At 37.4% G+C, this 26,779-nt stretch overlaps 1 protein-coding gene across 5 annotated transcripts in view; it reads left to right on the top strand.

The window, feature by feature from the left end:
* arid1b (AT-rich interactive domain 1B) overlaps positions 1-26,779 on the top strand; it is a 239,131-nt gene that overhangs the window by 40,598 nt on the left and 171,754 nt on the right. For all 5 annotated transcript variants that reach the window (XM_077555274.1, XM_077555261.1, XM_077555252.1 and 2 more), the window contains exon 3: positions 23,872-24,036. In XM_077555274.1, the coding sequence (XP_077411400.1) occupies positions 23,872-24,036 (165 nt within the window). The remainder of the gene's footprint in view (positions 1-23,871; positions 24,037-26,779) is intronic.

Here is a 26,779-nt window from a genome sequence, read left to right as displayed (position 1 = left end):
CAGATGCCTGATTTGCAGTGGTATGATTGACACATTGAACATGAAACTGAAATATCACTATTACATTGGCTATTATTGATTATTGGTAAGTATGACTTCATTGACTGTATCTACAGCAACATGTGAAACAAAGTAAACAATTATCAAGAACTATTAGATTATTTCCAAATGTCTCATTTTGCCATAGTACTTTTGTTATTGTATTTTTTTGCTATGTATATTTGTTCACATTGATTGTCAGGTTGATCATTCTTACATTTTAGTAATAAAATTGATTTATAATCTACTGACGGCAGACTGGACAGAGGTTGGTAGAGTAGTGTTACTTTAGAACAATACAACTCAAGTAAACGTAAAATGTTTTTTCTTACAATAATTACTTGAGTAAGTAAGTATCCAGTGGAAAAACTACTCACATACTGAGTAACTGGGGGTAACTTCTGATTAATTAATTTAGTAAGTATTAATTACGGGTGTCAGGTAATTTTCTAAATTGTAATTAATCACATGACTTCAATAGTTAACACAATTAATCGCAAATTTTATATCTGTTCTAAATGTACAATAAAATATTTTATACACTTTTTAACATAAAAGTGTGGGGGGGGGGAAGTTAAACTAATAGAAATATCACTGCATCGTTTAGTCATTGATACAGCAATATATCATAATAATTCTTAAAATTGAGTTAAAATGAAAAAGATATACTGTACTGTAAAAAAATAATGAGTGTGATATTGATTTGTGTTGAGGTCATTTTTCTGCCACTAGATGGCATAATTGCATTTTTAAGAAGTTGGTGACAGTTCAGTGCATTTTTCTTTTCACATTAAGAGCTATCTAATCTTTAACATGAAGTAACTTGTCAAATTCTGCACATTTTTTAAATTGTAAAATACATTTTGAGCCCCGTCTCCACAAATCTATGCATTACTATTAAATTTATTACTGCAAAATGTTATTACTGCTAAATTTTGACGTGGACGTCCGCCAGTACAGCGGCGATATTAATCACGCGTTTACAAAATTTGTGGCGTTAAAGAAACTTTAAATTAACTAAAAATTAACGCACTAATTCTGACCCCTCTAGTATTAATTTTTAATAGCACATCATGAATATCATATAGATAAACCTGACCATAGGAAAATGGCTGGCATCGGGCTGAAACTTTGTACCTCTAAAATGGTCACTTTTCAGGAGCCCCATCAAAAAAACAAAAAAAATGCATGTTTGTTTAACCATTGGTATTGCATTGTCAAAGAGAGAAAGCCATTTTAAACATTTCAGCTTGGTCAATAATTTGTAGAAATGGCACCCACACATGTAGACTGACCAATAATATAGATTTTTGAAAAAAAATATTACATTTACCAAATTGTGTTTTATGATGTGCTAATTCTAATTTTCCCAACGATTTTACATAATAAATAGAATACAAATGGCAAATTCAGCCACAATAAATGGTCTGAAATCAATTTTATTTGTTTACAAATGTGAAAGAGCATTATAGGCACACCGGGTAGAGATTATTAATTGCAGTGTAATTGTATATTATTTTAGGATGTTGATCTTCAACATCATCTGCGATTAAAATATTGTGTGTTCTGATAACTTACATTGTTACATTCAGCACATGCATTGCTTTCGGGCAAACTGGTTCCCAGTAATTTGCTTCCTAGTAAATGATTTCTCTTACGTAACGAATGAAAAGTTAGCTTCAGCGACTTCGGGGCCGATACGGATTATATGTAGTCAAGGAGGCCAATAAACAATATTTGGAGCCTATATTCATTTGCATTAAACGAGAAAATACTTAAATCAACATTTTGCAAAATACAAACACCAACAGTTTATCCTAAAACTTTCTTGAGTAAATCTAACAAAGTAAATGTAGCTGCTAGCCACCTGTGATTAGCAGCACTATGCTAACTCACTGCTACACTATTAAGATATCCTCACACTCCCAAACGGCGAGGTTTGCAGAGCGCTTTTACGTACAGTCGCTCACGCAGTCCAAAATACGTCCGTTGTACTTTTCAGTGTTGAGCTCCTAGAGCGTATTACATAGGGGAGGCCGCGCACCAGCATAGCAATCACAGCATAGCGCTATGGAACGTAATTAGTTCAAATAGAATTAGTTGTTCACTCTGGCTATAGCCATGGGAACTGTGCTTCTAAAGTTTCTAATTATCTGGTACTGGCTTTAAACGCAGCACCACCACCGCATTGACTGCATTACTGCAGCTGCTAGAATCAGCTCACAGTAATGAGTTTGGAGGAGGAGGTTTAATTCCACACGCTCACATGAGAGTAATGAGCCTCACCTACAGAAACAAGGTCACAGGTCACATCTGAGAGAAGCGTGGGGGGGAAACAGCGGTATGCTTCATATCGATCGCTAACATGACTTTTAACTCATTCACTGCCATAAATTCATAAAAGACAACAAAGATTATTAAAAAATTAGGGGCTACAGGCAATTTAAAATGATTAATTGTAATTAATCGCATGACTTCAATAGTTAACTCACGATAATCACAAATATTATATCTGTTCAAATGTACAAAAAAAAAACTAGGTTTTCATACTCTTAACAAAAGTGGGAAAAAATGTTAAACTAATAGAAATAGTTCAAATGAATTTTTGACGTTTATAGCCGTCAATGGCAGTGAATGAATAAAAAAAAAAAAAAGACAAGATTATTAAAAATTTGGGGCGACAGGCAATTAATTTTTTTAAATTGTAATTAATCGCATGACTTCACTAGTTAACTCACAATTAATCACACATTTTATATCTGTTCTAGATGTACAATAAAAAAAAATCTAGGTTTTCATACTCTTAACAAAAGTGGGAAAAAATGTTAAATAGAAATAGTTCAAATGAATTTTGGACGTTTATAGCCGTCAATGGCAGTGAATGAATAATAAAAAAAAAGACAAGATTATTAAAAATTTGGGGCGACAGGCAATTCATTTTTTTAAATTGTAATTAATCGCATGACTTCACTAGTTAACTCACAATTAATCACACATTTTATATCTGTTCTAGATGTACAATAAAAAAAATCTAGGTTTTCATACTCTTAACAAAAGTGGGAAAAAATGTTAAATAGAAATAGTTCAAATGAATTTTTGACGTTTATAGCCGTCAATGGCAGTGAATGAATAATAAAAAAAAAAAGACAAGATTATTAAAAATTTGGGGCGACAGGCAATTAATTTTTTACAATTGTAATTAATCGCATGACTTCACTAGTTGACTAACAATTAATCACAAATGTTATATCTGTTCTAGATGTACAATAAAAAAAAATCTAGGTTTTCATACTCTTGTTAACAAAAATGTTTTTTTTTTTTTTTTAACTAATAGAAATAGTTCAAATGAATTTTTGACGTTTAGAGCCGTCAATGGCAGTGAATGAGTTAATTACAACACGGTAAGATGCAGAAAATGTTTGTGTCATAGGACCCGCGAGAGGAGCCCCCCAGCCACCGTATCTTGTCGTCACATGTTGCAAAGACAGTTGAGGATGTCAGCCTCGCTATCTCTGCTATATTGGCAACACAATCCCCCATGATGCATTGCGCCTCAGGGCTGAGACCCCAGCTTGTCACAGCCAAACATGCTGCGACGTTGCCAGGCAACCTGTCACAGATATGTGTCTACCTCTGTGAATTGTGGTGTGTGTGTGTGTGTTGGGGTTTAGCGGATGGACAAAAGGTCCTCTGCTTTTCATTATGATTAAAGCCGGCTAAAATTAAGCCTTACTTTTTTTATTATTATTATTATTATTAAATAACTGCATCAAGTAGAGAGGGGGGAGTCAAGTTGGTTAATCCTTTGCCTTCTTTAGGCCTACATGAGGAAAGCATTTTGTTTGATCACAATAACTGCAAATGTGTCCTTTTTGTTTATTGATTTAATCATAATTCAGTTTGGATTGTTTACAAACTTAATGTTATGTCAAAAATAACGCATCTGACTGTAGATGGCTACTGAAGTGTTTTGGTAGTTGAACATGAGTCAATCAGAGGATGGAAAATGCTGATGTCATCGCAACGAGGGACAGCTCGTTTTGAAATTTGAAATCTGATTGGTTCAAGAAACAGTCCCATTGCTAAGGTTTCGTTGGCCATCGCTAATGATTATGAAGATTAGATTGGCATGGCAACACATAGTGGCTGAAGTCTGGTTGGACCCAAAAAAATAATCTAGCATCTACCTACCGTAAAGGAAACGATTGAGCCCAAAAAAAATGCTACAAAAAGAAGAGAATGGGTTGAAAGAAAGTGTGATGTTAAGATCTTACCATTGGGAACTTCCAAGGTTGAATATGATTTTCATTTTTTTTTTTTTAATGCAAAGGTGAGTAGCTAAAATGGCTTACATAATGGACTATAAGCCACGGAGGAGGCGGCACTTCCGACTTCCGGGCTTTCACCCATCAACTTTGTTTCCGGTTCCGCTTTGCCGCGTGTGGGCCGCGTCCCAGCACTTGCGCTTCCGCCTTTGTGCCCCTCGGTTGAGCGTTCCCGTCGACCGGTGCGAGTCTGCGAGTGAGTAGTGTCTGCCGCAAACGGCGCTGATGTGTAAAACCTTTTGTAAAAACTTTATTTTAATGATGACTTTGGACAAAACATTGACTTTTAAAAAAAAATACTTGACCAACTTTTAGTGGTTAGTCATTTTTCCATTCCTGGTACTTTTGAAAAAGAAGAAGAAAATATGCATAATTGTTAGTTAAATGTTACTGAGTTCTTCCAAATTCTTTGAAGCACATAAACAACCACTTCTTCCCTTTTGTTTTTTTTTAGTAAAGTAACGATTTGTAACATCACGTGATGACCATGTGTTGTTAGACTCTCTCAGGTGCCTCAGTTCAACACTGAAGAAATGACCCGGCTACACTGTAAGGTAGTTAATATACATTGTAAATATAATGTCCCCTTAAAAGTACTCAAAACAAAAGCCATTAATGTCCAAACGGAGGCAACAAAAGAGAACATACCCACATTTGTTCCCAATTCCCAATTAGCCATTTCCTCTCACCGGTGTCATGTGACTTGTTAGTGTGAAGGTTTCTAAAAAGATTCAATAAAATATATCAAATAAAATAAAACAATTTTTCAAATACTGTATGTCTGGAGGTCTCACAATGGAAGTGTACGCTTGTGCACATGATCGGGCATGCGTTCACACACGTCCTGACACATTCCTAACTCTCTGCAGCTTGCTAACATTTGGCTAACCCTTTCCTGGGTTGTTTGGCTTAATCTTGTAATAAGAGGCAAGCACAGACACAGATCTGAGCAATGATGGCTCAGGAGAAACACTGCCCCGTCGTAGCCTCTAGCTAATAAGTCGAGAGAGGCGGTGCTATGTGTATCGCGCTGTTAATGCATGGTGTTAGTAACGTGTGGATCAATGATAAAGTATTGATATTGGCAGGTACTGCAGTTTTGATTTCATTTACAGTTTTAGACAAATCAATCAAGCTTCAGTGCAGTAACACTTACAAAAAATTACATCAAACGATCAAAACATTAGAAGCTATTACTTCCATTGCGCAACAACACCAAAGACTTTGTTTAATGCAGTCCTATTTTTAATTGTTTAGATTACTTCGACAAAGAAACAACTACTACTAGATGTCATACATTATGTAATTATGTGTATGTGTAAAAATAGCCAAATCATGTTTAAAATGTTGCACTAATGCTCATTGTATATAAATGTAAGGTTGCATGTTTAAAAAAAAAAAAAGTTTCAAATTTTTGTCATATACTTAATTGCTTCAAATGAAGACTGGACGATATTGGCTAAAATTTTGATAATGTAATAAATTGAATTCCTTCACAGTTACAGTATACATTGCAATATAAAAATATAAAGTATAAAAATGATCAATTCAGTTATTTCTGAATGGGGTATTTAAATATGAAAGTTTTACGTACCATAATGACATTAATTTAACAAATTAAACATATAGACACTTAGCAAAGCTAAATTGTGTAAAAAAAAATAATAAAACAAACTAAAGATATAGGTCTCAAAACTCAAACTGAGCACTCTCCAAATACAAATAATATTGCTGATACTATAGTATACTTTTGACATTATAAGCTTCTCGTCATGGCTGACGTAAGCAGTCACCAATTGTTTTTTAAAGTGTACAAGTACCACTAGTGGTACGCAGGCTCCCTCTAGTGATGCGTGAAAGAATCGCTGAATTAAACGTTTAAACTGTACCATTTTTGCATTCATATTTATATTTTACTTCACTTTTATATGCAATTTATTTAAATTTAAATCATCTACTAATTACAGCTTCTAAAAAAATCCTATATTTTTGCCTCACTTAGGCCATGTTATTATATTTTAATGGCGGTCATTGTGGTGGTACTTGGAGAGACAAATATTTTTTGAGGTAATACATGGGGAGAAATGTTTGACAGCCATCGCAGTGACGATTCATTTCATTAACTAAGCACTCATACTGTGCTTGAGCGACCCCGCATTTCACATTAGCTTAGCGATTAGCATTGGCTCCTCCATCTCCGCTTGTTTTCACCTCTTGCTCAGTGTGGCTATTTCAGAAGAAAAATGCTAAGACGTCGCAGCAACACAAGCCTTGGGAAACACTTTTCAGGTTAAACCTCAACACAGGAAACAGTACGAGGCATTTATGGGTGCTGTTCCTCCGGTGATGCTGGCAGGTAGAGTGGGAGAATATGAGGAATTTTAAGCTTTATTGCTGTTGGAGTTGTTCCAATGAATAAATACGGTTATGAAATAAGTAACAAAATAAATACATGCCTCAGCAAATAGTTGCATGAATTCAGCTTGGAGTAATAAGTAATGTAAGTATGTACAGTGAATATTTTAAAATGTAGGCATTGACAAATGTGTCCAAATTATGCGGCATTTATTTATTAAATGAAATGTTTACTGGAAATGTCAATTTGAGTTACCTAGTAACATAAAATAGCAAGTGTTTGTATCGGATTGGAAAGGAAATTGGTGGCATCAAACATCACCAGATTGTGTGTTTGAGAACAAGCCTAGTTTTTTTATTTTGTATTTTAACCAAGTTAAGCATTTTGTGTCTTATCTATGGGAAACACTTCATGAATAAAATACTAAAGTGGAAGGAGTGAAAAACAAGGCAAAAGTAGAAGAAAGGGGAGAGGGTCTTTGGGATGAATGACATGCCTACACATGAGAGAAGTGTCTGTTGGGGAAGTGGAATGAAGTTGAAATGCAAAAAAAAAAGGGCCAATTTCAAGCATAATTTCCTGTGATGTCAAAGTTGGCAGACGAAGAAGAAAGGGAATTTGAAGGAAACATTAGCGTTTGATGTGAAATGTGGGGAGGGTGGATGAGTGGGAGAAAGATAAAATAAAAACAAATATCCTGGGCAATGAAGACAGAAGCAGTATGTGAGTTCATGTGTGAATGAATAAAGGTGAGTATGTCCAAAAGTCTTGCCGAAAAACAATCACCAGCATTGGCTGTTTGTCTCCAATACTGTACACTTACTAGATAGAGGCCAATACGTTCACCTTCACTTTATATTATTGTTTTCTTTGTCATGTGGAACAGAAACCGTTTTCTTCTAGTTTGATACGTCGCAGCTGGATTGACTGAATTTAATTTTATATTGTCAGTGGGCCACACAAATGGATTTATTGTTATTGTCATCACATTTTTTACTAGCTTCTTTCCTGATGAAATATAAATATTATAATTGTGTGTGATTTGAGAAATTAGGCTTTCACTCACGCAAAAGCTGTTGCGGTTCAGTGAGATATTTTGTCCAAGCAACATTTTCCAACGCTTTTGTTGAAGAAGATTGTGTTCAAAGCTTCCATGTCTTCCAGTTTCTTTCTTTTTTTTTAAACGCTTAAATTCCAGTTGTTGTCTACCAACAGTATCTATCATATGAAAGATATATTTGGTTCTTTTATTAAATCCATCATCATACAAATTTGGCCAACATAAACGAGCTAAACTAACTAAAAGGATGCCCAGAGACAGTCTATATTGAAGGACTATAAACATCATCATTGAGTTGCTCTATTTGATTCATCTATATCAGGGGTGTCAGGTGATTAAATTTTTTAATCTTAATTAATCACATGACTTCAATAGTTAACTCATGATTAATCAAATTGTTTTTTATCTGTTCTAAATGTACAAGTATTCGTACTCTTGTAAACATAAAAGTAGATTTTTTTATTAAACTAATAGAAATATGGCTGCATCTTTTAGTCATTGATACATTAATTTCATAATAATTCATAAAAATTTAGATAAAATAAAAAAAAACTAGTGTAATATTGATTTGTTTCTAGGTGTTTTTTCTGCCACTAGATGGCATAATTGCATTTCTAAGACGTTGGTGACAGCTCAGTGCATTTTTCTTTTCCTATTAAGAGCTATCTAATCGTTACATGAAGTGACTTGGGAAATTCTGCACATTTTGTAACATTGTAAAATACAACTTGAACCCAGTCTCCACAAATATATGCATTATTATTAAAATTATTACTGCTGAATTTTGATGTGGAATTCCCCCTGTACAGGCTTTCCAAGTAAGCGGCGGTCATTAATCGCGCGTTCAAAAAATTTGTGGCATTAAAGGAACTTTAAATTAATTTAAAATTAACACACTAATTTTGACACCCCTAATCTATATACAACTGGTGTATACTATACTGTTTGTGTCTTTTAGATGGCGTATCACAGGCAGTTGAAAACCGGTTCCTCAATTTGTATGACAATCTTGTGTTACATTTGCACATTCAAGTTTGCCTCGTGTATTAAAGTACAGCTTTGTAAAATCCTCTCCTGGCCAAACATCATCCTGTGGAATATCGACTTGAGAGTGCGCGAGATGGGTAATTTACGACATTGATTGCACCGGGGAAGCGGGGGTTTTCACCAGTGGGGGGAGCAAGGGCCACTTGGAAGCACTTAGGGGCCCCCGGGTGCTGGGGTTGTCTCGGGGGTTAATGCAGCCATGGCTGCAGCCTCTTACCGGTGACTGGGAAGCCCCAATAAATCAGCCCCTCTGCCAGGAAAGCTGGAGGGGGCGGAAGGGGTGGAGATACAAAGGGGACCACTCCAGCCTCTCTGCGCTCCTCCCTTTTTGAAAGGCTCTTGAAATATTGAATGCTTGCTGTTCAAAGTACCCATCTCATCTACGCGGTCACACACTTGTGCCCGTACTATTTCCTCGAGAACTCAGACCTGCACTCCTTGCCGACACGCGGGAGCCTGGGCTTTCTCCCGTCACAATTACAGAGCACATTAGGGGTGGCGGCGGGGGGTGTAAAGGTGGAGTTGAAAAAGGACAGAGGAAAAGTGAACGAATAGAGGACAGCAATTTGAAAACGGCTTGAAAAAGGCTGATTAATTAAAGGTTCCTCTCTGGCTGCGGAATAGATGAAGTTTCAGAATCAATTAATTAGCAAGCTAGCCTACGCACATCAATGGCTCTAATAGCCTGCTCTCATTTGTAACTTTTATTACCCCTCGACTGTGGAGTGGCCCTCAGCCAATCACACGTAACGTTGAGCCCATGCTGCATGGCCATTAAGTGAAAAATGAGGGTGAAAATCCCTCCCATTTTACTCAGTTTAAGTGATGTTATTTATTTGAATAAAGGAGATAAGAGGGATTTTGTTCATGGCCTCTCAAGTCAGTTACTGGTGCTTTTTTGTGGTATTTATATGACCATAGTAGCGGGTTTCCTCAAACATCTGGGTTTGAATTCGGACTGTGGTTATAGTATAGAATAATTAAGTATTCGAGTACCCTAGTCAAAATAACCGGATATAATGAATTAATTATATATACACAAGAGAACATATGACATTTCACTTAATAATAAACAACTAATAGGTTTTCTTTTTTTAGGTCAACTGTTTTCTTACATATAAATTGTCTGTGAACTTTCAGTGGATGAGATTTTGGGATATGGGATACAGTGACGTCCGAATCACAGTAGCACTTTTGCCTGCTAAAACAGCACATTTGAGTGAGCCTGGTTTGTAAAAAAAAAAATGGATCAGTAGAAACTTCAACTGTGTAGACTGTCAGCATCAAAGGTACAGTTAGTGTGCAGATTCATTTTAGCTTATTAACGTTACTTTGAAAGGAAGTCCAACGACTGTTGCCAGCCTGGCACTCGATGCTAGCAGCTAGCCTGGCACTCAATGCTAGCAGCTAACCGGCTAACGACTGCCACCATATTATACAGCCTAGTTAACTAGTGTTTTTAGTATCCTTAATTAGCGATTGAATATGATTCTGGGATGTTGTTGTGATGATGAAATGTTGCATCTAGCTTGGCTTGTCTTTTCGATGATGCACGTCACCAACTAAACTCAATATTTTTTTTAAACGTCACCGAAGGAGGCAAGCATTGGAATATTGTTTCCTGGCTTGCTTTGTCACATTGTGTTGCTACCTGGTGCTGATTATTTTCATAGTTTCACCGTTTGAAGTGGACGAGTAGGAATGTGCATATGAATAATAGCGATTGGTCTTTTAGTGTGTTTTCACACATTGAGTGATGTTAAGTTTTTTCTGACTGCATAGGCAGGCAGCCATTAGCCCACCGCAGCTAACTGGCTAACACCACTAGCAAATTTTCTTTCTTTCATTGTTTACCGTAGTCACAGGCAGTAGGCTAATGTTGGCGTGTGCCTATATTAGCATGAAGTTCTCCAGCCAGACCAATCACCTCCAAGGTCCAACTTGCTTAATAAAGTAACGAGCACAGTGATTTCAATAATCTAGGGCAGGGGTCTCCTCCACCCACCATGTGTGACTGCACAAGGCTGAACAAAATCATATTTTATTGAGGCGCTGTGAGTCGGTGATTACGTTTTAGCTGCGATTTCATTGCCGGATTATATCTTTGCTAGCTTACTTCTTTTTTTCTTTTTTTTTTGCCACGTGTCTACAATGCTTACCGACAACTGCGAGGAGTGACTCTGCTGCAAACAGTACATGTTCCCGGCCGGCATCTTTGGAATTTTTTGAAGTTGGGGGAGGGGGGGGTGGCTGTCTCATTAAAAATAACGAGAGCAGTGAGGCAGTCTCCCACCAATTAGAACTACATTCGTCATAATGACATAACTTTTAGTGTGTATTTATTTGATTGTATTTGTTTTTGCCCTTCAAAGTGGAAGTGTAGCCAGAGAGGTCCACACTTCCCCACTGGTCGACTACACACTGACTGTGCTACAAGATATTTTCAACATGTGCTTTATCTTTTTCATGGATATCAATGACATTCACAAGTTCTCAGGAACAATACACAGTCCATGATCTGAAGTCAGCCTCAGATGTTAGCGGATCATCAATCACAAATCACATTCACACACAAGCCAAACAAATAACATTAATGATTTTATAAATATTTTATACGTTTACTTTTAAGATCATAGACACTCCTCCAGGCTGAAGTATGCTGTTAAGGAACTTAATTAACTTCCGGTTTTTGTTTTGTGAATATGATTTTCTCTCCATATTCCAGACACAATTAATTTGCCTGCTATTTTGCTGTTCAAAGTTGGATACACTCCACTTTAACACATTTCCAGACAGACTAATATGAAAAGCCTATTCAGTCACCCAAGCACTTAATTCCAGTGGAAACAATCACGTCAATTTTAGATTCTTAGGTTAGCTTGGGCATGTATTCATCATTTCTTGTAATCGCTTCACAAGAACGATACTTCGAAGTGTATCTTATTCGTCGCCACGGAAGTGATGATTAGCGACCCTGCATTGTATTTAGCTGCACGAAGCTTTTTGGGCCCACCTTGGCGGTTCAATTATCAGAAAAACTTAAGAGTAGAAGTTTATGATTCTCATTTTTGTGATTCAGTGAGTTTTGTTGAAGTACAAAATGCTAATTTTGATCCGCAAACTGTGATGCAAAACAACTTTTTGCCAGCTTTGATAATAGGAGCAAGTGGGTTATGTCTTTTAAAAGACGTCTCTTTTTGAGATATCTTGCATTAGTTGCATGAGCTGCGAACTCCATCATGCTCGCCCAAGCAGGTGAGTTGATGTTAGGATTTAATACAATTTAATGTTGAATGCAGGAAAGCGGTGTAAAACATCACAAAGTGCATGTTTCTGAGCGCTGCACGCTCGCTGCTCCCTGTCTTCTGCGCTCTATATATGTCTATTGATAAGATAAAAGAGCAGAGAGATGAAAGTGGAGCCAGATGGAGGGAGCAAAATAAAGGGGGAAAAAAGTCTGTGTGTTGCGAGGGGATTATCCCTTTTTTTTCTCTCAATAAGAATTCATCTGATTTTTCATCCAGACTGTTTAAAATATTCTTAAACAGGTCAAGTCTGCCAAAGATGAGATGTGAAAAAAAAACATCATCGTCATCATCATCAAGTTAAATCGGCATCATTATACACCGTTTGTGTGGCTCTGCATCTGTCAGATATCCAGTTAGCGCTGAATTGGAATAAAAGGGTGTGAAGAAATTAAGAAAAGAGAGTGTTAAATTCCAGTGTTAAACATAAAAGTTCACAGTTGACCTAATTATTATTACCCTAACCTTTTTTTTTTTTTTTGCATTGCTGTGATGAATAGCCACAGAGAATGCTGTCCAGCTTCAACAAAACAGCAGCGCTAGCAATAAAGCTAGCATTAGCACTAGAAACAAGCTGTTATTAGCCTCAAATACTATCTTGGACTTATCCGCAATAATGTTAATTTAACATTAAATGATATCAGTTTGCAGTTTTTTGGGGGGGTGTAAAATCAAATAAAAATCAAAAAGAGCCCAATTGCACATCTCCTGAGCACCTGGACATTTATATATTTTTTAATTATTTATTTTCCCAGTTATGGATCCTCATGCTGACACTTGGTTCATCACGCCCGCCGTCACTGATTGGTTGTTCCTACTTGGCCTCGGTGCTGTCATTAGCTGGTTTTAGGAGCAAATCCTCACGCAGTGAGCAAGTCATGTTTTGCTCCTCTTTCTTCGAATGTTATAATTTAATATTTGACATCATTGGAGCAGCATGAGTTTCTTTCTTAGAACAAGTATTTATCCCTTCTCATGTTGTTATGATCTCATTCACTGAAGGCAAGCAGTCCGGATCAAGGCCAAATTGTGGCTCAAGGACGTTTTAATACAGTTTCTTTGCCCAACAGAACTGCTTGACTGATAGACGACTCACAAACAGGCTAATGTTGTGAAGATGAGAAGTGGCGCCGCTGATCCTTTTAAAGTTGTCAGTGTCTGTACTGACCCCGAGCCACTTGACTGTTTAATGTGTCAGCATCATTTAACACATTGGCACATTAGAGTGCCAGCGACTTAGGCAGCCTCCAATGTAATAGCCTGCAGTGATGATGCTGGTTCGCAAGCTTGTTATTGTTCCTTTCTTCCTCCTCCCTCCAACTATCCTCCCCATCTTCGAAAATAGCAGTTTTGTGATTAGTAATTGATAGTAACCACCATAACTATTCATCTTAAATAAAGTAACTTCACCATGCCAACATCCACCGTCTCATATAAAGATCCATTTTTGAATCGTATTTTCTTTCACCGTCTTCTCCCTCTTTCCTGATTCGCAACTACTTGCCCGCCTGTTTTGGCCTCTAAATCGGGTCAGGAGTTTAGTGGGGGAAAACATTTGGAGTTGATGGCAAGGGGCCCGGAGCCGCTTTGCAAAAACTTCACTTGCAGCGAGCATTAACACACAGTAAGCATTAAACTCCTTGAAAATGTCTTTTTTAACAGCTCCGCACTCAAACATGAGCAGCACAAGACAAAGCCAGCCAGCAACAAAACGCATGTGACAAACTTCTTTTTTTTCCACCGCATGATTTGAACGTGACAAGGATTTGACCTTGGGCTAAACAAGGGAGGAATGAAAAGAATGTTTCTTTAGAATTGGGAGCTATAACAAGGCACATCACGTGCACTATTATTTTATGATAAAAAAAAAAAAAAGCATCACCTTAATGTGTGACTTCTACAAGTTTACAAGATACTGGTGCTGGATTTCACTTTCCTTTCTTTTCTTTGGTCCTTCCTCGGGTCTCCTGACGGCCTCACGACTCTGGCTGGAAGTGTTCGGTTTAGGTGAACGGTATGGGATTTTTTAATAGGTTTTAGGTGAACTAATGAATACACACACACACACTCGCACGCACGCACGCACGCACGCACGCACACACGCACATACACATTCTCACCCACATACAAAAAAAAAAAGAGAGCAATGATGATGACATGTCAAATCGGTAAAATTACCGAATGAACAATACTGAGCTCTCCCAAAAAAAAAATAAAGTTTACAAGATAATTTGAAATCTTTATACAACATACTTTAAAACACATACACATACGTACGTATCTCTCACTTTATCAGCCTGTGCTCAATGAATCTGATTTCGTGTGCAGGTTCGTGTGACTGTTCTGCATATCACAGCCGTCCCTTCCCTCCTCCAAGGACATCTCACCCCCCCCCCACCCCCCACCCCACACACTCCTCCATATATGAGGATGGAGAGGGAGAGATTGTGAGATCAAAAGGAGGTGCGGAGCATCAAGAGCGCCGTCACCTTGGGGGAGAGACGCGAGGACGGTGACGAGTGCTCGTTCTTTTCCTGATGTTTAATCATGAGCCTGTTGATGCAGATCCCCCCCCCCCCCCCCCCTTCACACGCTTGTTGTTTGAGGCTGGCTGTTTTGTGGCCCAAAAGCCAGCACAGGTGGGTGGATGGACTCTCAACTGCTGCTGATGATATCATCAGACGGGACTCGTTTTGCTCTTGATTTTAGTGGTCGAATCTGTTCAGGTGACAAATTGGGACACTATATCATGATATGTATTGTAGACATAACACCACTAATTCTTTTGCAGGCAGTTGTCTTATTATGCAGTGAATCAGTGCTGGAAATATATACAAAGAAAATGTGCTGATCATACTCACCATACTGTGTAGCATAAATATGTAATATGGAAATAGGAATAATATTGTGTAATTTTATTAGCTCATTATGTATTTTTATTGGTGGGTAACTTTTAAAGGGTAAGGTGAACTACCGGTAACTCTTTAAACATTTAATCTGGCATCGGAATATTTTAATACAATATCTTGCCACTGGCATTATAGAATGTATTATTGTAAATATGTCATTGCAAGTTCAAATTCACTGGATTTCTGCATAAGTTGGCCCAAAAATGGTGCTAAAATGCCGATTCGCTAAATGTGGCTTAAACAGTAAATGGAAAAGATTCATTCGTGCTTTATCTACGCCATTCTCTGCCCAAAGCATTTTGCAAAGCTTCAATTTTTTGAAATAATATTTAGACAAATTGCTGCATTGCAAGTAAAATCGCTCTTTGCTGAAATATTGAATGGGTTAGCCTGAATGCTACTTGCTAGCGGCGGAGACCATTGAGCAAGCCTTATCTTATTAACTCATTCAATGCCATTGACGGCTATAGACGTCAAAAATTATTTTAAACTATTTCTATTAGTTGAAATTTTTCCCACTTTTGTTAACAAAAAATATAAAAACCTAGAAAAAAATTATTGTACATTTTGAACAGATATAAAATTTGTAATCATGACTTAACTCTTTTACTGCCAAAGACGTTAAATGACGTTCTGCAAAAACCTACGGAGGAGCGCCAAAGACGTTAAAAGACGTCCACCCATTTATTATTATTATTTTTTTGAAACGGGTGCAGGGAAGGCTTGCGGAGCTGTCCTGCAAGTTTCAAGCAGGTCTAGTGAGCCTAATGACTATTTTTGGCCCCTAGAGGGCAGCGATGACTCTCTTTTGACAAGATCAGGTGGGCGTCAGCAGAAGACGTGAGGCGGGGCTAGAGTGTTGTGGGGACAATGACTGAAGAAGCCATAATGGCAGTTGCAAGCAGCTCACGCTAGAGCCGTTTTTTTTCAAAGACGAAAAGCATCGACCAACGATAAAGAGCGCATTGATGACGACGATGATCATCATCGATGATGATGATGATGGTGACTCCGTGGTTGGAAGCATTGACGCGGCAGTAGAATACGTTAGGCGGAGCTAGATGGAGGAGCTAGATGGAGGAGGAAGCGGACAATTGCAAGCAGCTCACAGTTGGGAATTTTCAACGCTAAAGAGCACATTGATGACGACGATGATCATCATCGATGATGATGATGGTGACTCCGAGGTTGACGGCGAAGTTGGAAGCGTTGATGCGGCGGATATGACGACGTTATAAAGATTCACGGGCTAGCGATGCTGACACCGGAAAACGCGGAGCACAAGCGAGCACGCTCAGGCGGACCCCGGAAAAAAAAGGCCGTCTGCACGCGAAACGGACAATGGAAAGTGAAAGTAATCTGTTGTGCAAACCCTGCTCCCTCTCCTTGCACGCAGGAGAGCGTTACAAAAAGAAAAACTGTATTTGAAACATCCACATAATTGTAAGTAGTACCACAGTTGCACACATTTGTAAATAGTTTGCGAAATTGTTTTATCAAATTGTTACACTGTTGAATGGAAATAAACGTATTTTGCAAACTAAAAACACTTTTTCATTGTTGGTGAAAGCGTTTTACAGAAGTAAAGCACTGTTTAGGTGTTTGTGGCATCATTCATGAACAAAGAAGTGTACAATCCACTAGAGTGCATGAAATAACATTGTTTCACAAAAAGCTCTTTTTCTCCGCTTTTTGTTTCAAAACAGAACATTTCGGTGAAACTAGCCATTTTCTATTGTTGATTACTGAAGAACGGAATAAGTTAGAAACCAACTTTTTTTTCTGATGAAAGATGAGAGTTCAATCTTTCATTTGGTAGTATGTGTGTTTCCATAGTCCAAACACAACATTTTCTGTGGACCTTGAAAGATCAGTCAAAATGCTTAAATCGGCTGGCACTGGCGACATCCCGTTTCTGAAAACGTCTGGCAGTCAAAGAGTTAACTATTGAAGTCATGCGATTAATTACAATTAAAAAATTTAATCAACTAAAAAGAAAAGATTATTAAAAATTAGGGGCGTCAGGCGATAATTTTTTTAAATTGTAATTAATTGCATGACTTCACTAGTTAACTCACGAATAATCACAAATTTTATATCTGTTCTAAATGTACAATATTTTTCCCCCTTAGGTTTTCATACTCTTGTTAACAAAAGAGAGATCAAAAAAGTGAAACTAATAGAAATAGTTCAAATGAATTTTTGACGTCTATAGCCGTCAATGGCAGTGAATGAGTTAATGATGCGCATTTAGTGCCCTAAAGTCCCCTTTAGAGATGAAATTCTCAGTGTTTTTAAAAAAAAAATTTTTTTCACATTGTTCCCAACTTTGTGCTTGACTCTTGCTCCGCCCTTTTTCCTTCCTTGTTATGTTCACATAGCTCACTGTCACTATCACGGCCTTATCATGTCAAACATCACTTCATAAGTCAACATCCTCCCCATCTATCTCCTCTCTGCCTTGCGCTCTGTCTCAAGCATCTTTCATTTAATCTTTTAACCTATCTGTTGTTTTTAGCTGTCAGTTTTGTTTTTGTTTTTTTCGCACCATGGTGTGTAAGTGACTAGACTGATTGTTCTCGTGTAAGAGCGGTAGATGTGTTTTCGGCTGGCGTGCCAGGTCTAGTGGTTGAATGACCTCATCTTGTATTCGAAAGTCCCGGTCACCCGCCTGGCATAGCGCCTATTTGGGGACATTATCTCTCTTGATCAATGGCCCAATTTAATTACAAGCTGTATGCTGTTCGGACTTTTCAGTGGTCTATTGGTAGAACATGAAACCACATTATTATTGGCAAAGTAAGTCTAGATTTTTTGTTCATTCGTTATGACTTTTATGATTGAGTTCAGCAATGTGTTCATGTCTGGCTGCTTTTTTTATATATATATATATATATATATATTTCATCACACTCTCTTTGCAGTTTATGCTGAATTACTTGCTTCAAAGGATGCCTATTATGTGTCATTTCACACCTAGCATCTGTTGTCATTTTATTATATTTGACATTGTATACATGCCAAAGCATTGTGGGTAAAGCACACCCGAGTGCAGGCAGAAAATTGCCTTATTTTCTGTGCGCAGGCATTCTTTTTTTTTTATTTGAAGAATCACCAGCACAGCAGGTCTACTTATCTCTGCATGCATATTTTTTTTAGTCAAAGTGCATCTGTACACTGCTTTGTACGGTTATTGTACATAGGTGTGTGTATGCTTTTCAAATGACAAAATAGACTTGAAGGCTTCTTTAAATGGTTTATTATTGAAAGTTATTTCCATTGTTGGGATGTTGTCTGACCAACATTGTAATCTGCCATGCTTGATGTCATGGTTCTTTTATAATCGTGCAGCACTGTGTCATCGGGTGCACCGTATTTTTAAGTCATCAAATGAAACAAGCATTTTGAAGACAATAGACTGCAGTGAACGTCTATTTATTGATTATAGCTTGACACAATTTTTTAAGACTTGCTCTGCGCATTTCTTTGAGGTCTTCTGCCAGTTGAACTGTCAGCACTCGTCTGTCAGGTTGCCTGTCATGTGTATTTGTTTGAGAATTGACGAAATATAAATGATCATTTTGGGTCAGGAGTGTTTACATACTGGTTGGCTGTTTTTTTCTATTTTGGTGATTACCGACGCAAGTAAGCAATTGCGTCGACTGCTCTCACCGTTGGACTAAATTTTCGCATGGTTAAGTTGTGTAAGGAAGATCAGCTTTTTCTTTCTCGTGTTCGTTGTCTTTCGGGTAGAGAGAATGTTGATTATCTAAATACAGGCTGGAGATCGGTGAACAGTTACTTCGAAGGTATTATTTTTACAGAATATTCCGGGCACAAGTGAGTTCCAGATGGAGACTGCAGCCTCTCACAAGTGCCCCGATTACAGACACTTACAACCTTCTTATACTATCTTGAAGGGCGGTACCACAAAGCCCCCACCAAACAGCCCACCTGCAGTTCGCCGGAGATGAGATAAGACTTTAAACACATCATTGATTACAGACACTTCAACCACAGACAATGGCCCATTGTTGTGGAGCCTTTGAAGCAACAGTTGCTTTGCCCATTTTTATAATTTTTTTAAGTCGAAGCAAGTCATCCCCCCCTTCCCCCCCCCCCCCCAACAACAGCCTTTGTAAATGCACACATCTTTTTTACATTAATACTAGTGTTGTTCCGATACCGATACTGGTATCGGCAGAAGCCCCGAGCATTAAAACAGTGGTATCGGTATTGGTGAGTACTAACAAGCAACATGCCGATATCATTAATTCTGACGCTAATATAGGACTTTGAATGCAGCATCTTGTGTCTTGCTCATGCACGGCATTCACCGATGTGTGACGTGTTCACTGTATGCCGAGCTAAGATATCCTATTGGCCCTTAAATGCTCAGAACCAATGGCAGGGCAGCTTTTTCAAGTTGAGAATAAAAAACTTCTGACTGCAAAGCTGGGTAAATACACATAATTACAAGGGGTGTCAGGCGATTAACATTTTACATTTAACATTTAACACTTTAATAGTTAACTCTCAATTAATCGCAAATGTTATAACTGTTCTAAATGTACAATAAAATGTACAAAAACATTTACAAGTTTTCATACTCTTGTTAACATAAAAGCGAAAACAAATGTTAAACCAATAGAAATATTGCTGCATCTTTTAGTCATTGATACAGCATTTTCATCATAATTCATAAAATTTAGTTAAAATTAAAAAGGTGTACTGTACTGTAATAAATGAGTGTGATATTGATTTGTAGTTGGAAAAACTACTCACATATTGAGTAACTGGGGGTAACTTCTGATTAATTAATTTAGTAAGTATTAATTACGGGTGTCAGGCAATTTTTTTTTAAAATTGTAATTAATCACATGACTTCAATAGTTAACAGAATAATCGCAAATTTTATATCTGTTCTAAATGTACAATAAAATATTTGATACACTTCATACACTTTTTAACATAAAAGTGGGGAAAAAAATGTTAAACTAATAGAAATATCGCTGCGTCGTTTAGTCATTGATACAGCAATATATCATAAGAATTCTTAAAATTGAGTTAAAATGAAAAAGATATACTGTACTGTAAAAAAAATAATAACGAGTGTGATATTGATTTGTGCTTTTTTCTGCCACTAGATGGCATAATTGTATTTGTAAGACTGTGACAGCTCAGTGCATTCTTCTTTCCATAGTAAGCGCTATCTAATCTTTAACATGAAGAAACTTGTGAAATTCTGCACAATTATAAAATACAACTTGACCCCAGTCTCCACAAAGATATGCACTATTATTAAATTTATTACGGCTCAATTTTGATGTGGACTGGAATTCTCCCAGTACAGGCTTTCCAAGTAATACCGTGTTAAAAAAAAAAAAAGTGGCGTTAAAGGAACTTTAACTCAAAATTAACACACTAATTTTGACACCCCCTAATAATTACATGTGCAAAGTGCATTTCAGAGCATTAAGAGTGTGTGTGCGGTGTGTTGCCCTGGCTGGCAGTAATGAATCCAGTGGAGCTGTTGGCACGAGCAAGGCCACGCTATTAACCTCTCTGCCAGCGAGACTGATCTCACCCTGTCTGTCTCGAAGGCCTAATGACACACTCACACAATGGGCGCTACGCACACGCACGCGCACACACACACGCACACATACTAACCTGTCCTTTCTAATCAAATTCCCATTGAAGTGGAATGTATTCTATATTGCCCTATCAGTTCTATTGAAATCGTCATTGTGACAATGTCCATGGACGATTTATTCTCACCACTTTACTCTTCAGAACTATTTCACATGGATTCATCTCCATTTGCCATAGTGTACTGTCTTCGTGAGTACGTTCCCTTGCTAATATCATTCACAATAAAAATAAAATGTGCTTTTGATTTGATAAGACCTTAGTAGTTGTTACATCATGCTCATGATTGTTGATATAAATCATTTTGTTAGTTTTCTTCTTTTTAAAGACGATTTAACTCATTCACTGCCATCGACGGCTATAGACGTCAAAAATTCATTTGAACTGTTTCTAGTCGTTTCACCATCCAACCAATAGCGTGGCCAAAACCTTATAAAAAAGACGGTATACGTGCTGTAATTCGTGCTGGGTGTAAAAGTCATAGTTCACGTCCACTTTTATGAGTTAAACTCTGAAAGGACCTCTTAACTCATGTACTGCCATTGACGGCTATTGACGTCAAAAATTCATTTGAACTGTTTCTAGTCGTTTCACCATCCAACCAATAGCGTGGCCAAAACCTTATAAAAAAAAACGGTATACGTGCTGTAATTCGTGCTGGGTGTAAAGGTCATAGTTCACGTCCACTTTTATTTTTTATTTTATTTAATTTTTTTTTTAGAGCTCAGTATTGTTCATTCGATTTGACATCATCATTGCTCTCCTTTTTTTTTTTTAAAAACAAATAAATTTAAAAAATTTAATAAATGTTTTTTTTTTTTTTTTTTTTAAATATATATACATATATATATATATATACATATACACACATATATATATATATATATATATATATATTTTTTTTTTTATTTTTTTATTTTTTATTTTTTTGTATGTGGGTGAGTATGTGTATGTGCGTGTGTGTGTGTGTGTGCGTGCGTGCGTGCGAGCGTGTGTGTATTCATCAGTTCACCTAAAGCCCATTAAAAAAAATCCCATACTAATAATATAATATAATAATAAATTGCCAAATGCAGAAACATCAATGTAAGTTATCACGATGTAGTGGCTCTCGCTAACAGACAGAATTAAGTAACCAGAATTAGGTTAAAAAATTCTATATACGTAGACCATGTTTCTATAAATTTTGATATTTGGTTTTTATTTGAGGCAGATATTTTTTCCATTAAAATGTGATTTATGAGGAAGTTAGACCATTGGTCGATATTCAGAGTTTGTTTATTTTTCCAGTTAACAAGAATTGTTTTTTTAGCGATAGTAAGGGCTACAAGTGTAGATTGAAATTGTTTATGTGGTAAGTCAGTTGTTGTTAGGTCACCTAGAGAACACAAGTTTGGAGATAAAGGTATCCTACAGTCCAAAATAGCGGAAAGTTTTTCTAAGACTTTAGTCCAGAAATACATAACCGGAGTACATAACCATAAAGCATGAACTTAAGTGTCTGTAGTGTTTTGTAAGCATTGGAGACAAATGTCGGAGTCACATAGTTCTGTGAATAATTTTATATTGGATAAGTTGTAAATTTGTGTGTTTTGTCATTTTAAAACGTCCACTTTTATGAGTTAAACTCTGAAAGGACCTCTTAACTCATGTACTGCCATTGACGGCTATAGACGTCAAAAATTCATTTGAACTGTTTCTAGTCATTTCACCATCCAACCAATAGCATGGCCAAAACCTTATAAAAAAGACGGTATACGTGCTGTAATTCGTGCTGGGTGTAAAGGTCATAGTTCACGTCCACTTTTATGAGTTAAACTCTGAAAGGACCTCTTAACTCATGTACTGCCATTGACGGCTATTGACGTCAAAAATTCATTTGAACTATTTCTAGTAGTTTTACATTTTTTTCCACTTTTGTTAACAAGAGTATGAAAACCTAGACAAAAATGTATTATCCATTTAGAACAGATATAAAATTTGTGATTAACTAGTGAAGTCATGTCATTAATTACAATTTAAAAAAAATTAATCGCCTGATGCCCCCCCCCCAAAAAAAAGGAAAGATTATTAAAAATTAGGGGCGTCAGACGATAATTTTTTTTTATTGTAATTAATTGCATAACTTCAATAGTTAACTCACAATTAATCACAAATTTTATAACCGTTCTAAATGTACAATAAAAATAATTTTTGTTCTTGTTAGCAAAAGTGGAAAAAAATGTGAAACTAATAGAAATAGTTCAAATGAATTTTTGACGTAAATAGCCGTCAAAGGCAGTGAATGAGTTAAGAGGTCCTTTCAGAGTTTAACTCATAAAAGTGGACGTGAACTATGACTTTTACACCCAGCACGAATTACAGCACGTATACCGTCTTTTTTTTTTTACAAGGTTTTGGCCATGCTATTGGTTGGATGGTGTAAATGATGGAATAAGCAAGTAAAGTGACATGAGGGAAAAAACTATGACATAAAAAGTGCTGTCATGTTGCTTTACCGCCAGCTGTAAATGATGTTTAGTCATCTGTTTGGGTTTTGTGTGAGTGTGTGTCTGTGTGTGAAAGAGACAACCCACACCTCGGCAGAAATCCTTAGAGGAGTGAGGAGCACCTGGCTGTGTCTGTAGTCATAACAAATGACAAGCCAGGATTAAGACAACATTTGTACGCGTGCCAGCCTCTCTCGCATACTCTCTCGTCTAACCGGCGTGTAATGCAGCAGCGACACTTGGCAAGCTACTTTCTAACTGCACCGCCCTGGAAGGCCCCGGCTCATTCGCATGTTCCCTCATTAGCGTTACGGTCCAGGACGGGCGCGCCGCGCTATCCCCCTACACCTCATCCCAGCTGCGTTCCGAACCGAGATGGAGATAATTTGAAGAGGATGACACATTTGGCGAGCCAGAGGACATTGCGTTAGAGTTCTTTGCACTGCGAGTTCATTAGGCACAGGACTGCTGGGAGTCCGTCGTCAGCATGGCCGAGCTAAATTGAGATCCGTTAGCCAAGGGACATTCGGATGAATTGGAAAATGGAGACAAGCCCGTTTGTGCTGCCCCGTGTGGGATGTTTGTTTCTCCATCGTGATTGAAGTTGTAGCCTAATCACTTCCTGATGTGACCGACAACATATCTGCACTGCTCTGATTGAATTTAAAGGGATTGTTTTTCTATGGCAGGTGGCGCCCTACAGCCAGCAGAGCATGGCCGGCTACAGCCAGCAGCAGCAGCAGCAGCAGCAGCAGGCGAGCCAGCAGGGAACGCCGCCCTATTTCAGTCCCCCGCAACAGACCCCTCCGGGTCCGAACCAAACGCCTTACCTGCAGTCACGACCACCGCCTCAGGTAACAACACACTAGCTTGAACACTCACGGTCCACGGCATGGCACACCTGCATACCCTGATTGACATGGTAGCCTAATTGAAGTCCGATCATTTTAAACCGATTATCGGTGCTGATATTCAGCATTTTGACAATTATCGGTATCTGCCTTTTTGAAGACTTGTATGTCCGATAATATATCAATTTAAAAATGTGTCAACTTCAGAAAACTATTTATTTAGATTTTTGTTTGATGTAGCTGACCCGGGGAACTGGAAATTTTAACTAAGATAAGTAAAAAATTTACCACTTAATTTTGGAAACTTTATTTACTGTAGAAAACAATATTACATTTTTATTTCACTTTTGAAGACATGCCACTGCCCTTGGGAGATCTCTGAACTTTTTGCTAGAATTTTAAAGCAAAGACGGTTGACTAAGATCAGTGATGTATGTAGTCCAGGGTATACGCGGGTATACCCGCATACCCGAATACCCGCTTCTTTTTCAGTCAGTTTTGAGCATACCCACTTCTAAATCGCCGTTCAGACATTTTTGTTCATTGTTCACTAAATATTGTGATTTGTTTTATGACATATACTTTGTTTGCCTCATGATAAATACATTTGACATTATTTCAGGTTGCTTTTGTTACCAAACTGTTCAGTCATGATAATTTTATTATTGTGAGCTAATACAAATGACGGATTTTTAATTCTTACATGTCACCGTTTCTGAAAGAGGACGTTTTTCTGGACTAATTTAAAAAAAAAAATTTGAAAAGTGAGAGTATACTCACTTCTCCAGGGACCACCAGACCACTGACAAAAAATATTTTTTTACTCCAATATTTTACAAATCCAAAAAGTTGCTCAATAAACATATGCTTAAAAATTTTACAAATTTAAGAGCTGGAGATTGTATTATTTAAAATGTAGATGCCAATTTTTCACTTTGAGTGAAAATGAATATCGGCGTCCTTGACAGCTAATAATCAGTATTGGCGCTGAAATAACCGTATCAGTCTCTCTCTAATTCACACAATCACAGATGCCAGAAGCAGCCGTTTTCACTCCAAAGGGCGCTGCTGTCTGTAAATAGAAAGCGCTCGCTGGTGATCGCGTAAGCGAGGCAATAAAAAATTCTCATAATGACCAAAAGAAATTTCCTTGGAATAAAAAGTTTCCTTGGAGCGGTCTGCCAAAATCAACCAATTAATTAGGAAAAAGAAACACTTGGCCTCTCAAAAACAAACACACTAGCAAAATAATCAAGAAGTAGAGCATTCATTTAGTGTCTTCCCTAGAATTCACATTATATTTCATCAATAATTAAAAACTAAAACTAATGTTGTTATGTGAGATAATAATAATTTAATAGATGACATTGGGATTTTAATACAAGCATTAGAAATTGATTATTTTTTTATCCCGTTGACCAATTGGAGTCAGCTAAATGGCTTACTTTTATGATATACGGTATCAGATAAAATATTGCTTATTATTACTGGAGGATGTCTGATGGGATTTGTTGTGATTGTTCACGACCATGCATTTCAAGTCTCCTGTACATTCTTTCCCTTTGTCTACACATGCACATCAGAGGGAAAAAAAAGAGAGACATAGTTCATAAACAGCCTTGCCCATCCAAACCTAATCATAGTGACAAAAGACCTGTCACACATATGAACTTATTTGAACTTGAATGGCCAAGTTCAGTCTGTTGCTCGGCAGACGTTGTTTTCCTCACAGTCAGAAGCGGGGTTCAAGTTCACGTTGTTTTGGAGTCCAGTGACGGCTGCCCATGTGTTTTCCATCCACTCTGCAGCCAGAGTGGAATGACTGTGGCCTGGATAGAAACAGAACAAAATGGTGCCGGGAGAAACAACACAGCGAGACGGGAGGGATTCCAATGAAAATGGACAGGCAAGAATAGCTCTGAAAAGACAGGGTGAAGCAAAGCAGAGCAATGTGGATGAACAAACTCGGAATGGCCCATGTAATGGATTAGGATTAAAAAGAGATGTTTTAATGAGACTACATTGTGGACGCTAGATAAATGCATTAAAAATGTTGTACGAGTTGGAGTACTAGCACACAGTACTCCAGACACTAGATAGATAGATAGATAGATAGATAGAGAGAGAAAGAGATAGATAGATAGATAGATAGATAGCTAGAGAGAGAAAGAGATAGATAGATAGCTAGCTAGCTAGAGAGAGAAAGAGATAGATAGCTAGCTAGAAAGAGAAAGAGATAGATAGATAATGTAGCTAACTAGATAATGTAGCTAGCTAGAGAGAGAAAGAGATAGATAGATAGATAATGTAGCTAACTAGATAATGTAGCTAGCTAGAGAGAGAGATAGATAGATAGATAATGTAGCTAGCTAGATAATGTAGCTAGCTAGATAATGTAGCTAATGAGATAATGTAGCTAGTTAGAGAGAGAGAGAAAGAGAGAGAGAGCGAGAGAGAGAGAGAGAGAGAGAGAGAGAGAGAGAGAGAGAGAGAGAGAGAGAGGGGAAAGAATTGTCAGTCTTAGTATTTATGACAACTATTTTTTTCTCACACTGAACAAAAAACAAAGTCATTTGTTCTTTTTTCATATTTAGAACACACACGAATTGCACAGCCAAGTGAACAAACATTGTTCGCCCCCAACTCTGACTTCTTCTTCTGACTGAAGTCCATTGCCCGGTTGACATTTGGTGATTGCAACAATATGTTTTCTTCATTAGCTGATGATGTGGCAACAATTGACCCA

This window comes from Vanacampus margaritifer, chromosome 1, assembly GCF_051991255.1.
Source record: "Vanacampus margaritifer isolate UIUO_Vmar chromosome 1, RoL_Vmar_1.0, whole genome shotgun sequence".
Classification (NCBI taxonomy): domain Eukaryota; kingdom Metazoa; phylum Chordata; class Actinopteri; order Syngnathiformes; family Syngnathidae; genus Vanacampus; species Vanacampus margaritifer.
Note: the sequence above shows the minus strand (reverse complement) of the source record. Positions and strands in the feature narration are given on the sequence as shown.